At 51.0% G+C, this 18,396-nt stretch overlaps 1 protein-coding gene across 3 annotated transcripts in view; it reads left to right on the top strand.

The window, feature by feature from the left end:
- The window catches only part of SCYL2 (SCY1 like pseudokinase 2), a 143,299-nt gene that overhangs the window by 5,506 nt on the left and 119,397 nt on the right, over positions 1 to 18,396 (top strand). For all 3 annotated transcript variants that reach the window (XM_029599733.1, XM_029599735.1, XM_029599734.1), the window contains one exon: positions 17,119 to 17,183. In XM_029599733.1, the coding sequence (XP_029455593.1) occupies positions 17,181 to 17,183 (3 nt within the window). In that variant the 5' untranslated portion in view covers positions 17,119 to 17,180. The remainder of the gene's footprint in view (positions 1 to 17,118; positions 17,184 to 18,396) is intronic.

Genomic DNA, 18,396 nt, shown 5'->3' with positions numbered 1-18,396 from the left:
GGAAAACTTGTGTCAAAGTTTCTAGAACTTTGACTTGGCACACTGAGCATGCCCTATATCACGTGTCCATGTGGTGTCCCTCTCAAGTGGTTTTTTTTTTCCCCACAGAGCTGTAAGTATCATGGTGTGAGTGAACTCTCTTTTGCTTTTTGGCTTGTGGAAAACCTTTTTTCACGTTCTTAGGAGGTTTCTTTGCAGTGTTCGCCGGGTCCCTCTTAGTGCTTCCCCATAGAGTTCCTAGTCGGGGATTTCGACGCTTCTAGTAAGTTTCCCTATATGGTCGATTTCCCTGGTGGTGCTCTGGTGCCCGCCGGCCATCAAAACCCATCTCCATTGATTTTGATTTTGTGGCTCTCTTATTTTGTCCCGTAATGGCCAAGCCCAGTTGTCTGCAATGCCCCCGGTGACCAAGGACCATGTCCATTATGGACCCCCATAAGATATGTGTCCTCTGTCTGGGGGCATATGAGCACAATGACTCCCGAAGGGATATCTTCTTCGGTTCGCCAAAAATGGAACAGCTCTTCTGGACGAAGAAAACTGAGCCATCGACAACGATGGACCTTGAAGCCACACCAACTTCAGTGGGAATATCTGTTCCGTCGGCGGATAAGGGCATGGGAGATTGACCACCATCGATCTCCTCCAGACTGAGGACATCTGGTTCCTTGGCAACGGGGGGACAGACCGGGCCGCTCATCGAAGGAAGCTGAAGAAGCATCTGTGCTGGGCACAGGGATGCACCGGCTCATGCTGCAATGCTCCTGAAGTGATCCCGTGCAATGAGTGCCAGTCCTCCATCTGTGCTGGAGGTCTGCGACTGTCTCCACCAGTCCTGAGGTCAGTCACTGATTCACCTCGCGGGTCCAAAAATGATCTGGCCAGCTCGCTTTCCTCCTAGTCAGTGTTGGCATCGGCAGTGATCGAGCTGGAGCAGTGAGTCCAGCTGGCGATGGGACAGGGGCTGCAGGGCATCTGTCCTGAGGCACCGACTGCACCAGAGCTAGTACCATCCATCCTGGAATTGCTGCTGGATAAGCTCAATATGCTCATCTGTGCATTACTGACGCAACTGGCATCTGTTCCCTGGACATCGGTGCCCAGCGGGGCACTGATACCTTCCCCTGCCAATACAGTGATTGTGGCCAGTTCCTCTGAGAAGGAAGTTCCACCTAGGCTGGCAGAGTAACCGAGGCCTGTAGGACCCCATCCAGCTTTGCTGGTGCCTGCACCTCTGGACGAAGGCTGAGCACCTAAGGCCCTGTTCCCTGTGGCTTACAGTGAGGATAAGGGTCCCTATAACCCTTGGGGGATGATACCTCTGAGTCCTCTGGGGATTCTGAATGTTTCTTCTCAGTCTTCTCCTTCAGAAGAGTGAAAGAAGTCATCACCAGAGGGTGATGGAAGAAGCCAACCCATTTCAGTTACTGCCAGAGGAGGATGCCTGGCACAAAATACTTGAGATCCTCCAATTTGTGGAGCCTCCTAAGGAGATTGTGGCGGTTCCAGTACACAAGACCTCTAAAGATCTGCTGCTGAGGATCTGGGAACATCCCCTCACAGAGCCTTCTGTTAACTAGAAGGCTGACTGGGTTTACCTCGTCCAGAAGGCTGCTGGATTCGATAAGCATCAGCTTCTTCACCAGTCGGTGGTGATATCTGCTCTTGAGAGCCAAGCATTCTTGGACCCCATTCCTCAGCGCCCCTGGAGAAAGACCACAGAGTGATGGACACTCTTGGGAGGAAAGTGTTTCAGGGGGGGGCCGTGCTCATTGCCCGTATTGCTTCCTACATGAGCCAGTACTCGAGGGACATCTGGAAGTAGGTGCAGGGGATAGCTGAGCAGCTGTCTCGCAGCAGCAAGATACCCTCATGTTGCTGGTGCAAAAGGGCCTGGAGTTTGCGGGGAAACACAAGGTCCAGTGACCTAAATTGTTTTTGAGATAGCATCAAGGGTCTCTGCAGTGGGAATCGGTGCCCACAGAATAGCATGGCTGCAAGCCTTGGATCTCTGATCAGAGGTACAGGAACGAATTGCTGATGTACTGGGGAGAATCTCTTTGGCGATAGGGTGAGGGATGCAGTGGCCCAGCTCCGGGACCACCATGAAACTCTCCGCCAGCACTCCGAACCATCCTCCTCTTCTAGGAGGCCGGTGAGAACGGGACAGAGGAAGTGCTGTCCTCCACTCCCTCACACCTATCAACACTATCAGGGCTCCCGCAGCTGTCCCAGGCAGCAGAGAGCCCCTAAGCCCCAGCCTACACCTCAGTCAACTCCAGGGATGGGGTTTTGACTGGGGTGTAGGCAGCATAGACCAGTCGCTTGTACCTAGGATGTTATACCCTTCAGCTGGGGGCAGACGAACCAGTGGCCCAGTATAACCTCAGACCAGTGGGTTCTTTTTATTGTCCGTTAAGGATACCAATTGAATCTATTGAGTGTCCTGCCAAATTGCCTTCAGTACCTGTTGGAGACCAGTAGCACATCAGGAGGTACTGCTAGCAGAGCTCTCCTCCCTCTTAATGGCCAGAGTTGTTGAGCCTGTCCCACCAGGACAGAGGATGGGGATTCTACTCCAGGTACTTCCTGATTTCAAAGAGAACAGGAGGACTCCAGTCCATCTTAGATGTAAGGGCTTTGAACAAATTCCTAAAAAAAAAAAACAAAAAAAACCAGCCATTGAAAATGGTTTCCCTGAGTACCTTGATTTCCCCCCCCCCACACCCCCACATTTTTACAGAAAGGGGACTGGCTATGCTTCCTCGATCTAAAGGACATATACACTCACATCAAGATCTTCCCCAATCACAGGAAGTATCTCCAGTTTGTGGTGGGAAAGCAACTCTTCCAGTACTGGGTGTTACTGTTCGGGTTAGCATCAGCCCCATGAGTCTTTATAAAATGTGTGGCTGTGGTGGAGTGTACTTCCGCAGGCTGGGGTTGCATGTTTTCCCCTATCTGGATGATTAACTGGTCAGGAGCACATTTCAGGCAGGAGCCGTCAGGTCCATGCGCTTGACCATCCAGGTACTGGAGTCACTTGGGTTCATCATCTACCCGAAGTCCCATCTCGGCCCCTCACCTAAATTGGACTTCATATGAAACTTGCTAGACACGACTCAAGCCAAGGCCTTCCTGCCTCGTCAAAGGGCCTTCACCTTGATGACCATAGTGGCAAAAATGTTTGGGGGGTTTTTTTTTTGGTTTTTTTTTCAGCAGAGCCAGCAGGTGTCAGCCTGGCACATGTTGAGGCTGTTGGGCCATATGGCCGCAACCATCCATGTTGCTCCCTCTGCACGATTACACGTGCAGAGCCCAGTGGTGCCAGGCCGCTGCATCTGAGTTATACCATCTCTCCAGGACTCATCCTGGTGGTGGGAACTTTTAAATCTGGAATGGGGGATCTCTTTTTGAAGTCCTCCTACCCAAATTGTCCTAACCACGGATGCATCCACCCTGGGCTCAGCATCCTGGGTCTCTGGTCTGCTCAGGAAAGCTGTTGTCAAATCAACTTCCTGGAGTTTTAGGCAATCCGGTACCCGTTATGGGCTTTCAGAGATCGGCTGTCCAACAAAGTTGTCCTCATCCAAATGGACAACCAGGTAGCTATGTGGTCTGTTAATAAGCAGGGATCATACCTCCTGTGTCTGGAAGCAGTCCAGATCTGCCCCACGGGACAGTGCTCCAGGCCATGTGATTGGCCGGAACTGAGAACGTGGTAGCTGACAGACTGAGTCATGCTTTCAGACCCCACAAGTCCCTGGACCGGGGGTAGCGAATTAGATATTCCGCTTCTGGGGGAGCCCTGATGTAGGTCAATTCGCGTCCACTTGCAACAGGAAGGTGCCTCTGTTCTGCTCCCTGTACAGGTCAGATGACAAACCAGCCTCGGACGCCCTTGCCCATCACTGGGGCAAGGGTCTTCGTTATGTGTATCCTCCGCTTTTCTTAGTGGCGAAGACTGTCTTGAAGCTTCGCAAGGACAAGGAGACTATGATCCTCTGAGCCCCTTATTGGTCTGACATGTCTGATTTCCACTCCTACAGGAGTGTTCAGTCTGGGGACTTCCACAGATTTGAGGCAGGTGCGGCATCCCAACCTCCAGGCCCTGTCTCTCACAGCCTGGATGTTAGAAGGTTAATTCTGCAACCACTCGATCTCTGAGGATGTCTCCAGTCCTGGTGGCTTCTAGAACGCCTTCCACTAGAAAGTCCTATGGACTGAAGTGGAGGAGGTTTTCCATGTGGCTTTATTAGAAGGCCCTAGATCCATTCTCTTGCCCCACCCAAAAACTGCTTGATTACCTTCTAAACCTATGAGATGCTGGCTTAAAAACCAACTTCGTTAAGAGTTCATCTCTGTGCTATTGGCATATACTACCAGGGTGTAGATGGTACACCCATCTCTGAAGAGCATGCAGTTGTATGATTCAAGCGGGGCCTGCTTCAATTGAAGCCTCCCCTAAGGCCTCCCGCTGTGTCTTGGGACCTCAAAGTGGTGTTAGCTCAGCTGATGAAAGCTCCTTTTGAGCTGCTGCGCACCAGTGATCTGAAGTACCTGACCTGGAAGGTCACTGCGAGCATGCAGGTTCAGTGAATTCCAAGCCTTAGTGACATCCACCTTACACTGTTGTTATCATGACAGGTGTAGTCTTGTGTATGCACCCGAAGTGCCTGCCTAAGGTGGTGACCAGACTTCCATCTTAACTAGTCCATCATCCTGCCAACATTCTTTCCCGGGCCCCTTTCACACCAAGGCAAACGAGCACTGCACAGTTTGAACTGCAAGCAAGCTTTTTATCTGGAGTGGATAGAAGCCTATAAACAGTCCACCCAACTTTTTATTTCTTTTGATAGGAATTGTTTGGCAACGGCAACTCCCAAACTGATACTATCCAGTTGGCTAGTAGATTGCATCTTCTTCTGTTATATCTAGGCAAGACTGCATCTTGGGGATCATGTCAAGGCTCATTCTGTCAGAGCCATGGCAGTATTAGTGGCCCATTTGCGTGCAGTTCCCGTGGAGGAGACCCGCAAAGCTGCGACGTGGAGTTCTTGCCACACATTCACATATCACTATTGACTGGATAGGGATGTCTGATGCACAGTAGATCCAGCCAGTCTGGAACCTGTTTGAGGAGTAGAACCCAACTCTCCCTGCCTAGAGCCCATTGTTTAGGTTCAGGCTATCTCTTCTCCCCCCCCCTCCCCCCGCTGTTACCAACAGTACTGTTATGCCCATTGGCACTTGGTTGGGTGTCTGCTGGTCCCTTCTTAAGTTGGGGAGCAGCCTGTAGCTAGGGTTCACCCATGTACGAGGACTACCATCCTGCTTGTCCTTGGAGAAAGCAGAGTTGCTTACCTGTAACAGGTGTTCTCTGAGGACAACAGGATGGTAGTCCTCACAAAAGCCATCCGTCACACTGCAGAGTTGGATTTCTCCTAATGTTTCAGATATATATAATTCTAAGTTATAAGACTGGAGAGGGGCCCTGCATGGACGTGTGGTATAGAGCATGCTGGGCATGCTCAGTTTGCCAACTCAATGTTCTAGAAACTTTGACGGATGTTTCTGCGTCAGGGCTTCATCTGATGTCATCCATGTGTGAGGACTAACATCCTGCTGTCCTCAGAACACCTGTTACAGGTAAGTAACTCTACTTTATTTAGATCTATAGGAGCAAAATAAATCTACAGATAAAAAAGGACCTTGGAAATTATACGCATAACTGCAATATAGGGTGAAGATTAAATCCTTGGGGGATTAAAAGACAGCCCAAAAGCATTAATATTTTCCTGGCGTGTAGCCAGATGGACTCAGAACCAATGGGATAGTATCCGCGTGCTAGCAGTTGGAGACAGATCTGACGTCAGCACGGGGTATATAGCCCCACAGGAAGTGCAGCGATTCAGTAATTTCCGTCTCCAAAGCAGTTTGGAGTGCCTGCACGCTGTTCAGCGTGCTTTCCAAGACTACTTTAATTTTTCTCTTTTCTTTTCGTTCTAGTTTCTTCTTTACCTGTCTCCTCGACTCTTAAGCCCCGCGCTCCTCAGGGGACGTTCTGTCCGTTCCCCCCAGTTGAGCTTCCCGGGGTGACTGCCGTGGTCCCCCGGAGGTGAAAGTCCTCGGTCCGGCCGAACCGCGGCAGGGGCAGAGCCCCCCGGGGGAGACTCGGGTGGAGCTTCGAGGCCCTCGGTCCCGGCGTGGACGAGGTAGCGGGTGCTGTTCCTCAATCGTGGTGGTGAACGGTACTGGCCCTTTCCCCCGCAGCCGGAGACCGCCTGAGTTCCAGCCCGGGAGCGCCGAAGATCTGGTAAGGCGTACGTCTCTTCGCCCAGGTCTCCGAAGCCTAGAGGATCGGCGGCGTGGCAAGCCGTGGAGGATGCCATTTTGTGGCCCTATTCAGGTATTCCGCGCCCGTAATAGGCGCGGCTTTCTTCCTCTTTGTGCGTATACTTGGCTGCCACTGTGAGTTTTGCCGCATGTTATTGAAAGCCTATTGCATGCCATAGAGCGTATATTGCTGAACGGCTTCCTGCTGCTTGCCTATTGTCTACCGTTAGGCGTATATTGCTAACTGCTTACGTGCTGATTGCCTATTGACTGCCATTAAGCATATTGTTGCTCTTGTGCGCCTGGTGTATTACGCGCCTATTGCTGCCGCATATTCTTCTTATGCGCCTGTTGTATTACGCGCCTATTGCTGCCGCATATTATTACTATTGTGCGCCTGTTGTATTACACGCCTATTGCTGCCGCAGATTATTACTATTGTGCGCCTGTTATATTAAGCGCCTATTGCTGCCGCAGATTATTACTATTGGGCGCCTGTTGTATTAAGCGCCTATTGCTGCCGCAGATTATTACTATTGTGCGCCTGTTATATTAAGCGCCTATTGCTGCCGCAGATTATTACTATTGGGCGCCTGTTGTATTAAGCGCCTATTGCTGCCGCAGATTATTACTATTGTGCGCCTGTTGTATTAAGCGCCTATTGCTGCCGCAGATTATTGCGCGCTTGTTCTTTTTGGTATGGATCAGCACGCAGCCGCATCCTCAGCGGTGCAGCCGCTTGTCTCAGGCATTGCAGCCCTTGGCCTCTGCTCTGCATGCCACCTTAGAGCCACACGCAGTACGGCGCCAGACTCACTATGTGCCCAATGTGAGGCGGCAGGGGGACCCTCCGGCCAGGACCAGTCTCGGCCGCAGTTTCTTGACAGTTCACCTGGGGCTACCCCGGATTTGGGGGGCAGTCTTGACCATTCGGGACTCCCGGGGGAGCTTGTACCCCGGCGACTAGAGGCTGCTTCCATTTCCTGGGTGGATCTCTTTAAGGGGATTCACGCCTTCGTCCAGATGCAGACGGCTTCCCGTCCTGGCCCTACTGTCCCTGCTGCTCCTGGGGTTCCTGCTGTTGCTGCGGTTCCTGCGGTGGCTGCATCTGCGGCGCCTGCTGCGGCCGCCGCTACGGTGGCAGCGCCTAGGGATCCTGTGCCTGGACCCTCACAGCCTTATAGGGAGCGGGACCTCCCACCACTGGACAGTCCAGATCAATCGGACCAGGAGGTTTCGCCGGACGAGTCCGACCTCCCGGACGAGGGGGACCTCCCCCCGGGGATTGAGCCCTATAGAACCATGAGGCGGTTCTTCCCTAAGGAGGACCTCTCGGACCTCGTGACTCAGTGTCTGGCGGAGTTGGATATCACTGGTCCCAGTGCTTCGGTACCTTCTGCACAGAACCCCCTGCTGGAAGGTCTTCGTCCTACAGTTCGCCATTTTCCTTTCTTGCAGGCAGCTCAGCAACTCATAGATTTGGAATGGGCGGCGCCGGCGGCTTCCTTCAAAGGGGGCCGGGCCCTGAAAGGCATGTACCCATTGGCACCGGCTCTCCAGGACCTGCTGTCATGTCCTCAGGTGGACGCCTTAATTAGCACTGTGGTCAAGCGCACTACTATTCCAGTGGAAGGGGGGACGGCCCTCAGGGAGCCCCATGACAGACGAATGGATACCATTCTGAAACAAACTTTTGAGGTGGCAGCTCTTTCTTTGCGGATTGCGGCCTGCTGCACGGTGGTGACACGTGCCTGCTTGTCTCAGGTCAGGAACAACGCTCCAGCGGCTGACATGGAGTCCGCTCTTTCCTTCCTCACCGATGCCGCCTCGGATTTGGTTCGCACTACAGCTAAGGGGATTTCATCCTCCATAGCCGCCAGGAGGCAGCTCTGGATCCGGCCATGGTCAGCTGATGCGCCTTCGAAGTCTCGTCTCGCCAGGTTACCCTTTCAGGGCTCGTTTCTGTTTGGCAGTGACCTTGATAAGCTAGCCACTACCTGGGGTGCCTCTCCTGTGCCTAGACTTCCAGAAGATCGATCCAGGAGAGGACAGCGCTCCTTTCCACGGCCCTACAGGGGCAGGAGTTCCCAGCGCTTTGTTCCGTATAGGGGGCGCTATCAGGCGACTCGTCCTCCGGCCAGGAATCAGTCCTTTCGGACCAAGCAGCGCAAGCGGGGGGCTGGCCCGGGCTCGGGCCCCGGTCGCGCCCCGCAATGAGAATTTGCCGATTCATCTGGGGAACGAAGCCATAGGGGGCAGGTTGACCCTCTTCTACCCCAGATGGGTCGAGATTACGTCGGACCAGTGGGTCCTCGCCGTTATCCGGGACTGATATTTTCTGGATTTTCATCATCTTCCTCCGGACAAGTTTGTGGAATCTTCATGTCCCAGGCACAAGACGGCAGCATTGGAAGCTATCCTGGCGAGGCTCCTGTCCTTGAACGCCATCCTCCCAGTACCTGCCTGGGAAGTGAATTCTGGACACTATTCCATTTATTTCATGGTACCCAAGAAAGGGGGCACTTTTCGGCCTGTGCTGGACCTCAAGTCAGTCAATTGCTACTTACGGGTACCGAGCTTTCGCATGGAAACTCTGCGCTCCGTCAAAGCCGCAGTCCAGCCCGGAGAATTCCTCACGGCATTAGACCTGTCAGAAGCATATCTTCATATTCCGATCCATCCGGATCATCAGCGCTACCTGCGCTTCAAGGTTCTGGGCCGCCACTTCCAGTTTCGGGCTCTACCCTTCGGGTTGGCCACGTCCCCACGGACATTCACCAAAGTGGTAATAGTGGTGGCAGCGGCACTCAGGCGGGAAGGGATTCTGGTCCATCCCTACCTAGACGACTGGCTGATCAGGGCGAAATCTCGAGAGGAGAGCCTGCGGACGACCAGCAGAGTGATCGCCCTTCTGGAAAGCTTGGGCTGGGTAATCAACCTCAGCAAGAGCTGCCTACAGCCTTCCCAGTCAATAGAGTATCTGGGGGTGCAGTTCGACACTCGGGCGGACACGGTCAGTCTTACGACCAAGAGACAGTTGAAACTTCGACAGCGTATCCAGTATCTGATGGGTGCCGGTCGGCCCATAGCCTGGGATTATTTGCAGGTTCTGGGTCTCATGGCCTCCACCCTGGAAGTGGTGCCTTGGGCGCGGGCCCATATGAGACCTCTACAGCATGCCCTGCTCTCTCGCTGGAGCCCCCGTCGACGGGACTATTCCACGCGCCTTCCTCTACCGGCCAGCGTTCGGACCCAGCTGCGGTGGTGGTTGCAGTCCAACCACCTGAGCAGAGGGTCGAAGATGTCCTCGCCCACATGGACCTTGCTCACCACGGATGCCAGCCTGCGCGGCTGGGGAGCACATTGCGAAGAACTCACCGTGCAAGGGCGGTGGAACAGAGAGGAGTCCACGTGGAACATCAATCGCCTGGAGGCCCGGGCAGTCCGATTGGCATGCCTGCGATTCGCTCACAGACTGCAGCACAGAGCTGTCAGAGTGATGTCCGACAACGCCACCACGGTGGCCTACATCAACCGGCAGGGCGGAACCAGGAGCCGACAAGTCTCTCTGGAGATCGCCCCACTGATGGTTTGGGCAGAAGCGAATCTGCAGGACGTCTCCGCCGTACACATTGCCGGGAAGGACAATACCACAGCAGACTTCCTCAGCAGGGAACGCCTAAATCCAGGAGAATGGGAGCTGTCCTCCACAGCTTTCCAGATGATTGTCGATCACTGGGGGATTCCGGCCATGGATTTACTGGCGGACAAGTCCAATGCTCAAGTCCCCAGCTACTTCAGCCGCAGGCGCGACCCGTTCTCACACGGAATCGATGCCCTGGTCCAGCCATGGCCTCCAGGGACTCTACTATACGCGTTTCCTCCGTGGCCTCTGCTGGGCGCCATCATCCACAGGATTCAAACGCACCGGGGCCTAGTTCCTCTAGTGGCACCAGACTGGCCAAGAAGACCCTGGTATGCGGACATGAGAAGACTACTGGCAGGGGAGCCTCTCCCTCTGCCTCCTCTCCGGGACCTTCTACGTCAAGGTCCCATCCTCCACGAGGATCCCGCTCCATTCTCTCTTACGGTCTGGCCCTTGAGAGGGCTAGTCTGAAGAAGAGAGGTTACTCTGGACCCGTGATTGATACACTCCTCCGAGCTCGCAAGTTTTCCACATCCCTCACCTACGTACGGATCTGGAGAGTATTTGAAGCATGGTGCGACACTCATGGCACCAATCCACATGCCACCACCATACCTATCGTGTTGGATTTCCTGCAGGATGGGCTTCAGAAGGGTCTCTCCCTCAGCTCCACCAAAGTTCAGGTTGCGGCTCTGTCTTGCTATGGTCCCAGGAGGGATGGCAAGACCATCGCCAAGCATCCGGATGTTTCTCGTTTCCTGCAAGGGGTCAAGCATATTCGTCCGCCACTAAAGTGGCCTGGGCCCTTATGGAACCTTAATCTTGTTTTGGATTTCCTCGTGGGATCCACCTTCCGACCCCTTCGGGGCTTATCTCTCCGGTCTCTCACCTTGAAGTTGGTGTTCTTGCTGGCGGTGTGCTCCGCACGACGCATCTCTGAGCTGCAAGCGCTGTCCTGCCGTGAGCCCTTTCTACGGATCACTCCGGAAGCTATCCATCTTCAGACGGTTCCCTCCTTTCTCCCTAAAGTGGTTTCACAGTTTCATCTTAACCAAACTATATCCTTGCCTACCACGGTAGGTTTGAAGAAATCTGAAGAAGGTCGTTTATTGTGCCATCTCGACATCGGCAGATTGCTGCCCAGGTATCTGGACGTGACACAAGACCTGCGAAAGACGGACCACCTGTTCGTCCTACACAGCGGGAAGAAGCAAGGTGAAGCGGCCTCTCGGCCCACCATTGCCCGCTGGATTAAAGAAGTTGTCAGAGCAGCCTACGTGGAGGCTGGGAAGGCTCCGCCTCTACAGGTTAAGGCTCATTCTACCAGAGCGCAAGCAGCATCTTGGGCTGAATCCGGGATGCTGTCGCCGACTGAAATCTGTAAAGCAGCGACGTGGTCCTCCCTTCATACCTTTTCCAGGTTCTACCGTCTGGATGTCCAGGCCAGGGAGGACTCTGCTTTTGCAAGGGCGGTACTACATGGGCCTCAGGCAGCCTCCCGCCCCGGCGGGGAGTAAAGCTTTTGTACATCCCATTGGTTCTGAGTCCATCTGGCTACACACCAGGAAATGTTTGGATTACTTACCTGGTAATCCCCTTTTCCTTAGTGTAGACAGATGGACACAGCATCCCGCCCAGCTGCCTGTGTACATGGGTTTCCCCGATTCCAGGTAAGCCATGGCATTTGTTTTCCATACGAGCATACACTCTACCAGGTGTCAGCGCCTTCCGGTTGGGACTGCTGGCGGTCTCCAGCCACTGTCAATCGGTTAGGGGAATCCTGTTTTCACTTTTTCACTTTTCACTGGGCGTCAGTACACACATCCATAACAGCTTTTGCAAGGAAGATTACTGAATCGCTGCGCTTCCTGTGGGGCTATATACCCCGTGCTGACGTCAGATCCGTCTCCAACTGCTAGCACGTGGATACTATCCCATTGGTTCTGAGTCCATCTGTCTACACTAAGGAAAAGGGGATTACCAGGTTAGTAATCCAAACATTTAGGCTGTGAAAATGACCAACTAGATTATGAAGGTAATTTTAATGGAAGCAAAGTGATAAATTTATCAAATCTAAAATGTGAGTCCTACAGAGTTTAAAAACTGACATAACTTTCTAAAATACAGAATATTCTTTGAGCCCCTGCATACAATGCCCTGAATAGCCATTCACATAAGCATGTCATATTTGATAATTTATTAACATTAAACATTTTTAGTTTTATTTGAGATGTAATCATTATGGCCTTCCCTATTCCTCCAAGTTGCACAGTGCATTATTTATGGTGCATTATTTGACCCATAGAGGTGGTTATGAATTTTTAATTCAGCAAATAATCAGGGGATTGTTGAAGAGCCTACATCAAATTTTTCTTTGCAGTACAATTCAGGAATATGTGCAACCGGCTGACAGGAAGAAGACAAAATTGAGCAAGAAGCTCTGATGTTTACATAACCTCAGGCTCTGTTTGCTTTTCTGTGTGCCCTGTGACCTAAGGAGGGGCAGGGCTAGCAACTTCAAAAACTGGCCCACATAAGAAGGGCTTACCCTTGGTCAGAGTGCAAATTCTATTGGGCTAGTGAGTGTTAAAAATTAGTAGTGTGGGGGGTGGGAGAGGACTGCTGACCAACCAAAAAAGGGTGGTGCTGTGAGCCTGCCTCCTTTCCAAGGTGTTGTTCACCCCCAGGGACCGTTTATCTGGAAGCAGTAGCACTCAGTGTGCAGGTCTTTGGCCAGAGGGATCATTCTTTCACTCTTAACAGGCAAATGGCATACAAGTATTAACTGACTTGGTGTTTGTGTAAACAAAGATCTAGGATTGTGAAACAATTTTTCATTTCATACAATGTGCTTTAGTTTGACAAATTTTAAAAGTATATTTTTTTTTTTAGAACCGCTGGGCTGGGCCATCCACTGTCACCTTACTCTGGCCTGGGACTCATTATCCATGCCAAGGACTAATACCTTAGGGAGGCAAGACTTGCACTTGGCTCTTTCCTCTCCCTCTCTCAATAAGACAACACACTTTATGACATTACAAAAGGCTGCAGTTTATTTCACATAACCCAAGCCCCCAAACTACATTTTCAATTGTAACAATTATAACAATGCCCCCCTCCATCCTCCTGTGCCCCTACCACCACATCCCAGTGGTAAGGCATACAATCCCTCCCCTTCCTTTCTTACCTGCCTCATCTCAGCGAGGGCAATCTGTGGCCTTGAGCTTCAGACCCCTAGCTCGCTGGCCGTCTCGTGTAGCAGCGCCCCCCCCCCCCCCCCCCCCCCCAGGCCCCTTTTAACAATGCATTATTAACAAATACAGCTTGGGCTCGGGTTTCTGCCTCCAGCTGCGACAAGATTAACCACCAAAACCCGTCCCGTCCCCCCCCCCCCCCCCCGCCGCGCACTTTTCCTGTTACATTCGGTGGCGCAAGACAAGCCTGCACTGCCGTTCATTTAGAATAGCATTTCTTTTAATAAAATGTGCTCTTTTAAGTTGCCATGCAATTCCAAGCTTGTTGATGCTTTGAGTATACAGATTCTTCCATAACTACTCTGCTGTATTCCTGGCAACAAAATATAAGAATTTGGTTTATTGAGGTGAGAGAATGCTATATTAGGGCTCGTTTTAAGGTGCTTTATCCACAGGTTATTTGGGTTGCCACCGAAGAATGATGTGGACATGTGCCTTGCCTACTGGGGCATTATAATATGGCACCACAATCAAACCTATAGCAATGTTGGTACCAAAAAATATAAGTAAATCTTTCTCTCTGTGTACTTTTGTGGAAAGTGAGGTTGTCGGCATGCAAAAAACAGCTACAGAAGTAGATTTAAAAAAAAAAAAAAAAAGTTGATCCTAGGAAGCAGATCTAAAGTTGGGGTAGAGAAGATAAAGCATGATTCTATCCTCCCACTACACCTGCAGGACAAAAGTGAGAAGAGGAGCATTTTGGGGACAGAGCAATAGTGGTCAGTAGGAGAGCCCTGGAGGAGGTGGCAGCAGTACCTGTAGAACCAACCAAGTGGCTGAGAGGAAAAGATTCCACAGCTGTGGGGAAGGTCTTGCCCCTCTCCTAAATATAGCTGGCAACATTATTAGCTGAGCTGAGGGCAGGGCCGGTGCAAGGGGATTAGGCGCCCTAGGAGAGCCTTCTCCCTTGCACCTCTATCCCCCCACCCCCCTCCCGGCCCAGACTCCTACCTCATTCTCAATCACGCCCACCGACTGTGTGGTTTTCTGGGTCACGAGCAGGTTGGGCACTGCTTGCGGCCCATCAAATCTCCACTCCTCTTTGCCGCCGCTTGCGACCCCATATGGCTCGCACCCAGTGGCGCACCAAGGGTCTCCAGCGCCCGGGGGCTAATACATTTGTGTGCCTCTCCAGCATCCCCCCCTTAATCCTTCTTGTACTAATGCTTAAGGTCACAGAAAATCAGTGGCGTGTCTAGACAGAATAATTTGGGGGGGCGGGGAGCCAAAATGAAGTCCAAAGGGTCTTCTTCATAATTTTAAAAAGCTGGCCAGTTTCACACTATAAAATTATTTGATAGCCTCATTCAACTAATTCTATATGGCTATGAGAATGAAGTCTGGAATATATAGGAAGGGACAGAATGTCAATAATAAACCCTGCACCTCCAGTTCTGTAACTCTGTGCATCCACTGAAATTTCCCCCAAACAATGGAGCTTGGATGTTTCCCTTACAGCTCATCATACTAAAAGATATTTTCAAATTCTGGTGTCACCTCACAGTCAGACACCCATTCATTCTCATACACAGACACACCCCCAGGCAGACTCCCATTCATACACATGCACACATAAAAGGCAGACCCACTCTCTCTCTTTTACCAGCAACCTCGGAGCCTCTCTCATTCCTCTGCTGCCACTGTCACTGCTGCCGCATGGCTATTGGGGAGGTGCCGATTGCTGCTACTGACACTGAAGCTCATTCTGCTGCCTCCTCTGTGCAGGCCCTGTGGGCTTCCACTTCCTCCATGTTGATCTCATACATTATGAGATCCGCATTGAGAAAGTGCTACTCTTGCATATTACCAAAAATTTCATGTGCCAATCACTTAAAGTAATTTTTTTTTTTTTACCTTTGCTGTCTGATCTTAGTTTTCTAATCGGTTGGTCACAAGCTTCCCTTTCTTGTTTTTTTGCCAGTTCCTTTTATATTGTTTTTTCTATTTTTTCTCTCCATCTGTCTTCTTCCCCGAAACAGTCAGGTTCTCATTCTTACATGCTTTCTCTTGCTCTCTCACATGCTCTCTCTCATACAATCATTCATACACACAGTCTCTCTTGCACATGCTGCCTTGCTCAAGCACAGGCTCTCACTTTCACATGTTGTCTCTCTCACACACACAGAGGCTCTCGCATGCTGTCTCTGCAAACATTCAGGTACACACACACAGTCTCTCAACTCATCTCATACACACACCACACACACACACTCTCTACAGGCCCTCAGCCTCTCTCTTGCCTCTGGGCCTCCTCTTTATGGGTCACCACAGGATGGGCTCTGCAGCGGCCCCTTATCTTCTCGCGCCGCATACAATGTGGGATCGGTGACAGCCTTGCTACCGGGCTGCCTCCTCTTCTCAGCCCGCTGCAACTTGGGATTTGCGGATGACCATAAATGCTGCTCTTCTGCACGTGATGATGCTCCTCCTCCTCCCTGCCTGTGCGGCTCCGGCAACATTTTTCTTCCGGGGCCGTGCAGGCAGAAAGGAGGAGCACCTGCAGGTTTGGACGTGACCTTTTTCTTCGGGCCGTGGTGACTTGAGCTCCACCATGGCCCTGCCGTCTTCCTGCTGTGTGTGTCTGGCACACAGCACAGCAGTAGTTCCCTGCTCAGCCGCCAGTGGAATGAGATCCACCGGCGGCCGCATGAGTCTCCATGTAGGCCATCAGCACCCCCCTCCTCTCAGTATGCCACTGCTCACGCCCCCTAATGCTGAGCGCCTAGTTTGCCTAGTGCTTCCACCGGCCCTGGCTGAGGGAGATTGGTCAAAGTGTGTCACTGGAAGCCAACAATGATCAAGTGATTAGAGGTGGCTGGTCTGGGAGGACATTGGAAGCGTTGGAGGCTGGTAAAGCTCTCTCCCTGACCTGTGCAGAGCTCCCTTCAGCACTCCTGTGCTGTATGCCCTTCTGTCCCTGGCTGCTGGTTTTGCAGAGTTTCTGTGTCCGTGTCACTATATGGGCTGCAGAGGAGCCACAGCCGCTTTAATCTATGCCCACTCCTCAGCGTCTGGTACTAGTTTTGACTCTTGCATGGGTGAACTACTGATGTTGTTCACAATGTAATTGATGCTTCCTGTGCACCTCTCTAGTCATTTCAAGCAACTGTCTCTTACCTCGTGGCTGGTAGTATCTTTCCACCCTCTCTCTTTTGTTTGCCTGCATGCTTATTGTGTCACATGTCATAATCGGCTGGATAAATCAGTAACAAGTCTTTTGTTTTGTAAAATGTGTTAAGTTTGTTCTGTACTATCCCAAACTTCAAATGAATAATTAGGTGGAGTCAAGACTGGTGATTAGAAGTAAGCAGGCTCACAGTTGTACTAAATCAATAATGGTGTTCTGCTCCACATTCTCCTGTTTTCACTCAGATAGTGGGCGGACAGAGCTTTTCTACTGAGAAATGTCACTTAAGATGTAATATCGGGGGTGGGCCAAAAGCAGCCCATCACCCTGTTTAATGCAGCCATCTACCTCATGCTATGCTCTTGTTTGGCCCATGATTGTGTATGTTGGCATGATGTCTGCTAATGAGAAAGGGGAGACCGTGATCTCCGGTGGAACCCATCCTGCCAGTGACTGAAGAGGAGAGGCCCTGGATCTGCTTGTAGCAGCAGAAGGAATGAGATATGGGGGGGGGGGGGGGGGGAGGAGAGAGCTGGCATCCTATCCTTCTCTCCTGCCTAAGACAGACTCCCTTCGGTCCCTATTAATGTAATGTGGCCCCAGTCTAAAAATGTTTGCCTTGGTGTATATGGTATTACCAATTAGCTGTTTCCCCTGTTGTAAAATAAGTGCAAAATATTTAGATAATAATCATTTGAAAACAATGCCAAATGTATATTCTGGTTTTTTTTTGTGTTTTTTTTTGCTTCCCTCAGCTGTTCAGCAAAGAAGAAATGTTGACCAATCACAAAGCAGATTTGTAGGCGCTTTTTTTTGAATGGTAGGTATGTCATGTTTTCTTATATAGTTGGTTTGTAATTCATTCTTTAGCCGACATCAAAAGACCATGTTGTTCAGCAGTAAAAGCAAGTTTGCTTACCATAAACAGGGTTTTCTGTAGATAGGATAAACTAGCCATGCTGTCCGGGTGCACCCCCTGGCAGCTCGAGGCAGGAACGTCTCTTAGCACTAGCAGAACTTTGTTGCTGCAAGGTGCCTTCCCGTGCGATCACCAACATATCCTCTCTTTGGTCTCAAAGCACAGAAACTGAGTGCAGGACAGTAAGGTATATAGAAAAGAAGTGATCTTTTTGGCTCTTTTTAGTTCAGCTGTGCAGAGGATCCTCTAGATTGGTGGACAGTCTTAAATGTTAGTGGCATGACACAGTATTTCCTGTCCAGTGAGCATGTCCTATCTGGTGTGTTGTAGGCAGTAATGGGAGGTGAAAAGTGTGTGTAATGACGACCAGGGAGCTGCCTTTGATATGTCTTGAACAGTCACATGACATTGTGTGTGACCGAAGCAGCCATACATCTCAGCTGATGCACTTTCACCTTTGATGTTAAAACTTATGATCAATTTGCATAGCAGAAGTGGATGCATTGGCTTAACCAATTTGCTACTGTGCGTTTTGATAGCGGTAGTCCTGGGGCATTTGGATTGAAGGAGAGAGAGTTGGAAGGCCTGTTTGTAAGTGGGTTCTCTGCCTGTAATAGGCCAGAGCCCTTTTACAATCCACCATATGCAGGAATGTCTCTCCTCTTGAGGTTTCAGGAAAAAGCTTGGTAATGTAACTGTCTGATTTAGATGGAAGGCCGAGACAATCTTAGGAAGGAACGATGGATGAGTCCGTAAGTTTACTTTATCGTGGTAAAATTACAGATAGAGGGAGTAATGTATCAGCACCTACAATTCACCCACTCGCTGCGCCGACGTGATTGCTACCAGAAAAAGAACTTTCCATGTAAAACTTCAATGAGGCTGTCTGCATGGGCTCAAAGGGGTAAAGCATTAATGCTTCTAGAACCATGTTCAAGTCCTGGGAAATGGCTGGCCTTAAAACTGGAGGTTGGAACTGTAGAGCGCCCCTCATGAAGCAAGATATTAGCGGGTGCGTGGAGATGCTCTAAATAGAAGAATGGTACACTGCAATGGCACTGAGGTGGAATCTAGTGGATGAGATCGCCAGTCCAGAGCTGAAAAGTAAGTGAAG

This window comes from Rhinatrema bivittatum, chromosome 4 (genome assembly GCF_901001135.1).
Source record: "Rhinatrema bivittatum chromosome 4, aRhiBiv1.1, whole genome shotgun sequence".
NCBI lineage: Eukaryota > Metazoa > Chordata > Amphibia > Gymnophiona > Rhinatrematidae > Rhinatrema > Rhinatrema bivittatum.
Note: the sequence above shows the minus strand (reverse complement) of the source record. Positions and strands in the feature narration are given on the sequence as shown.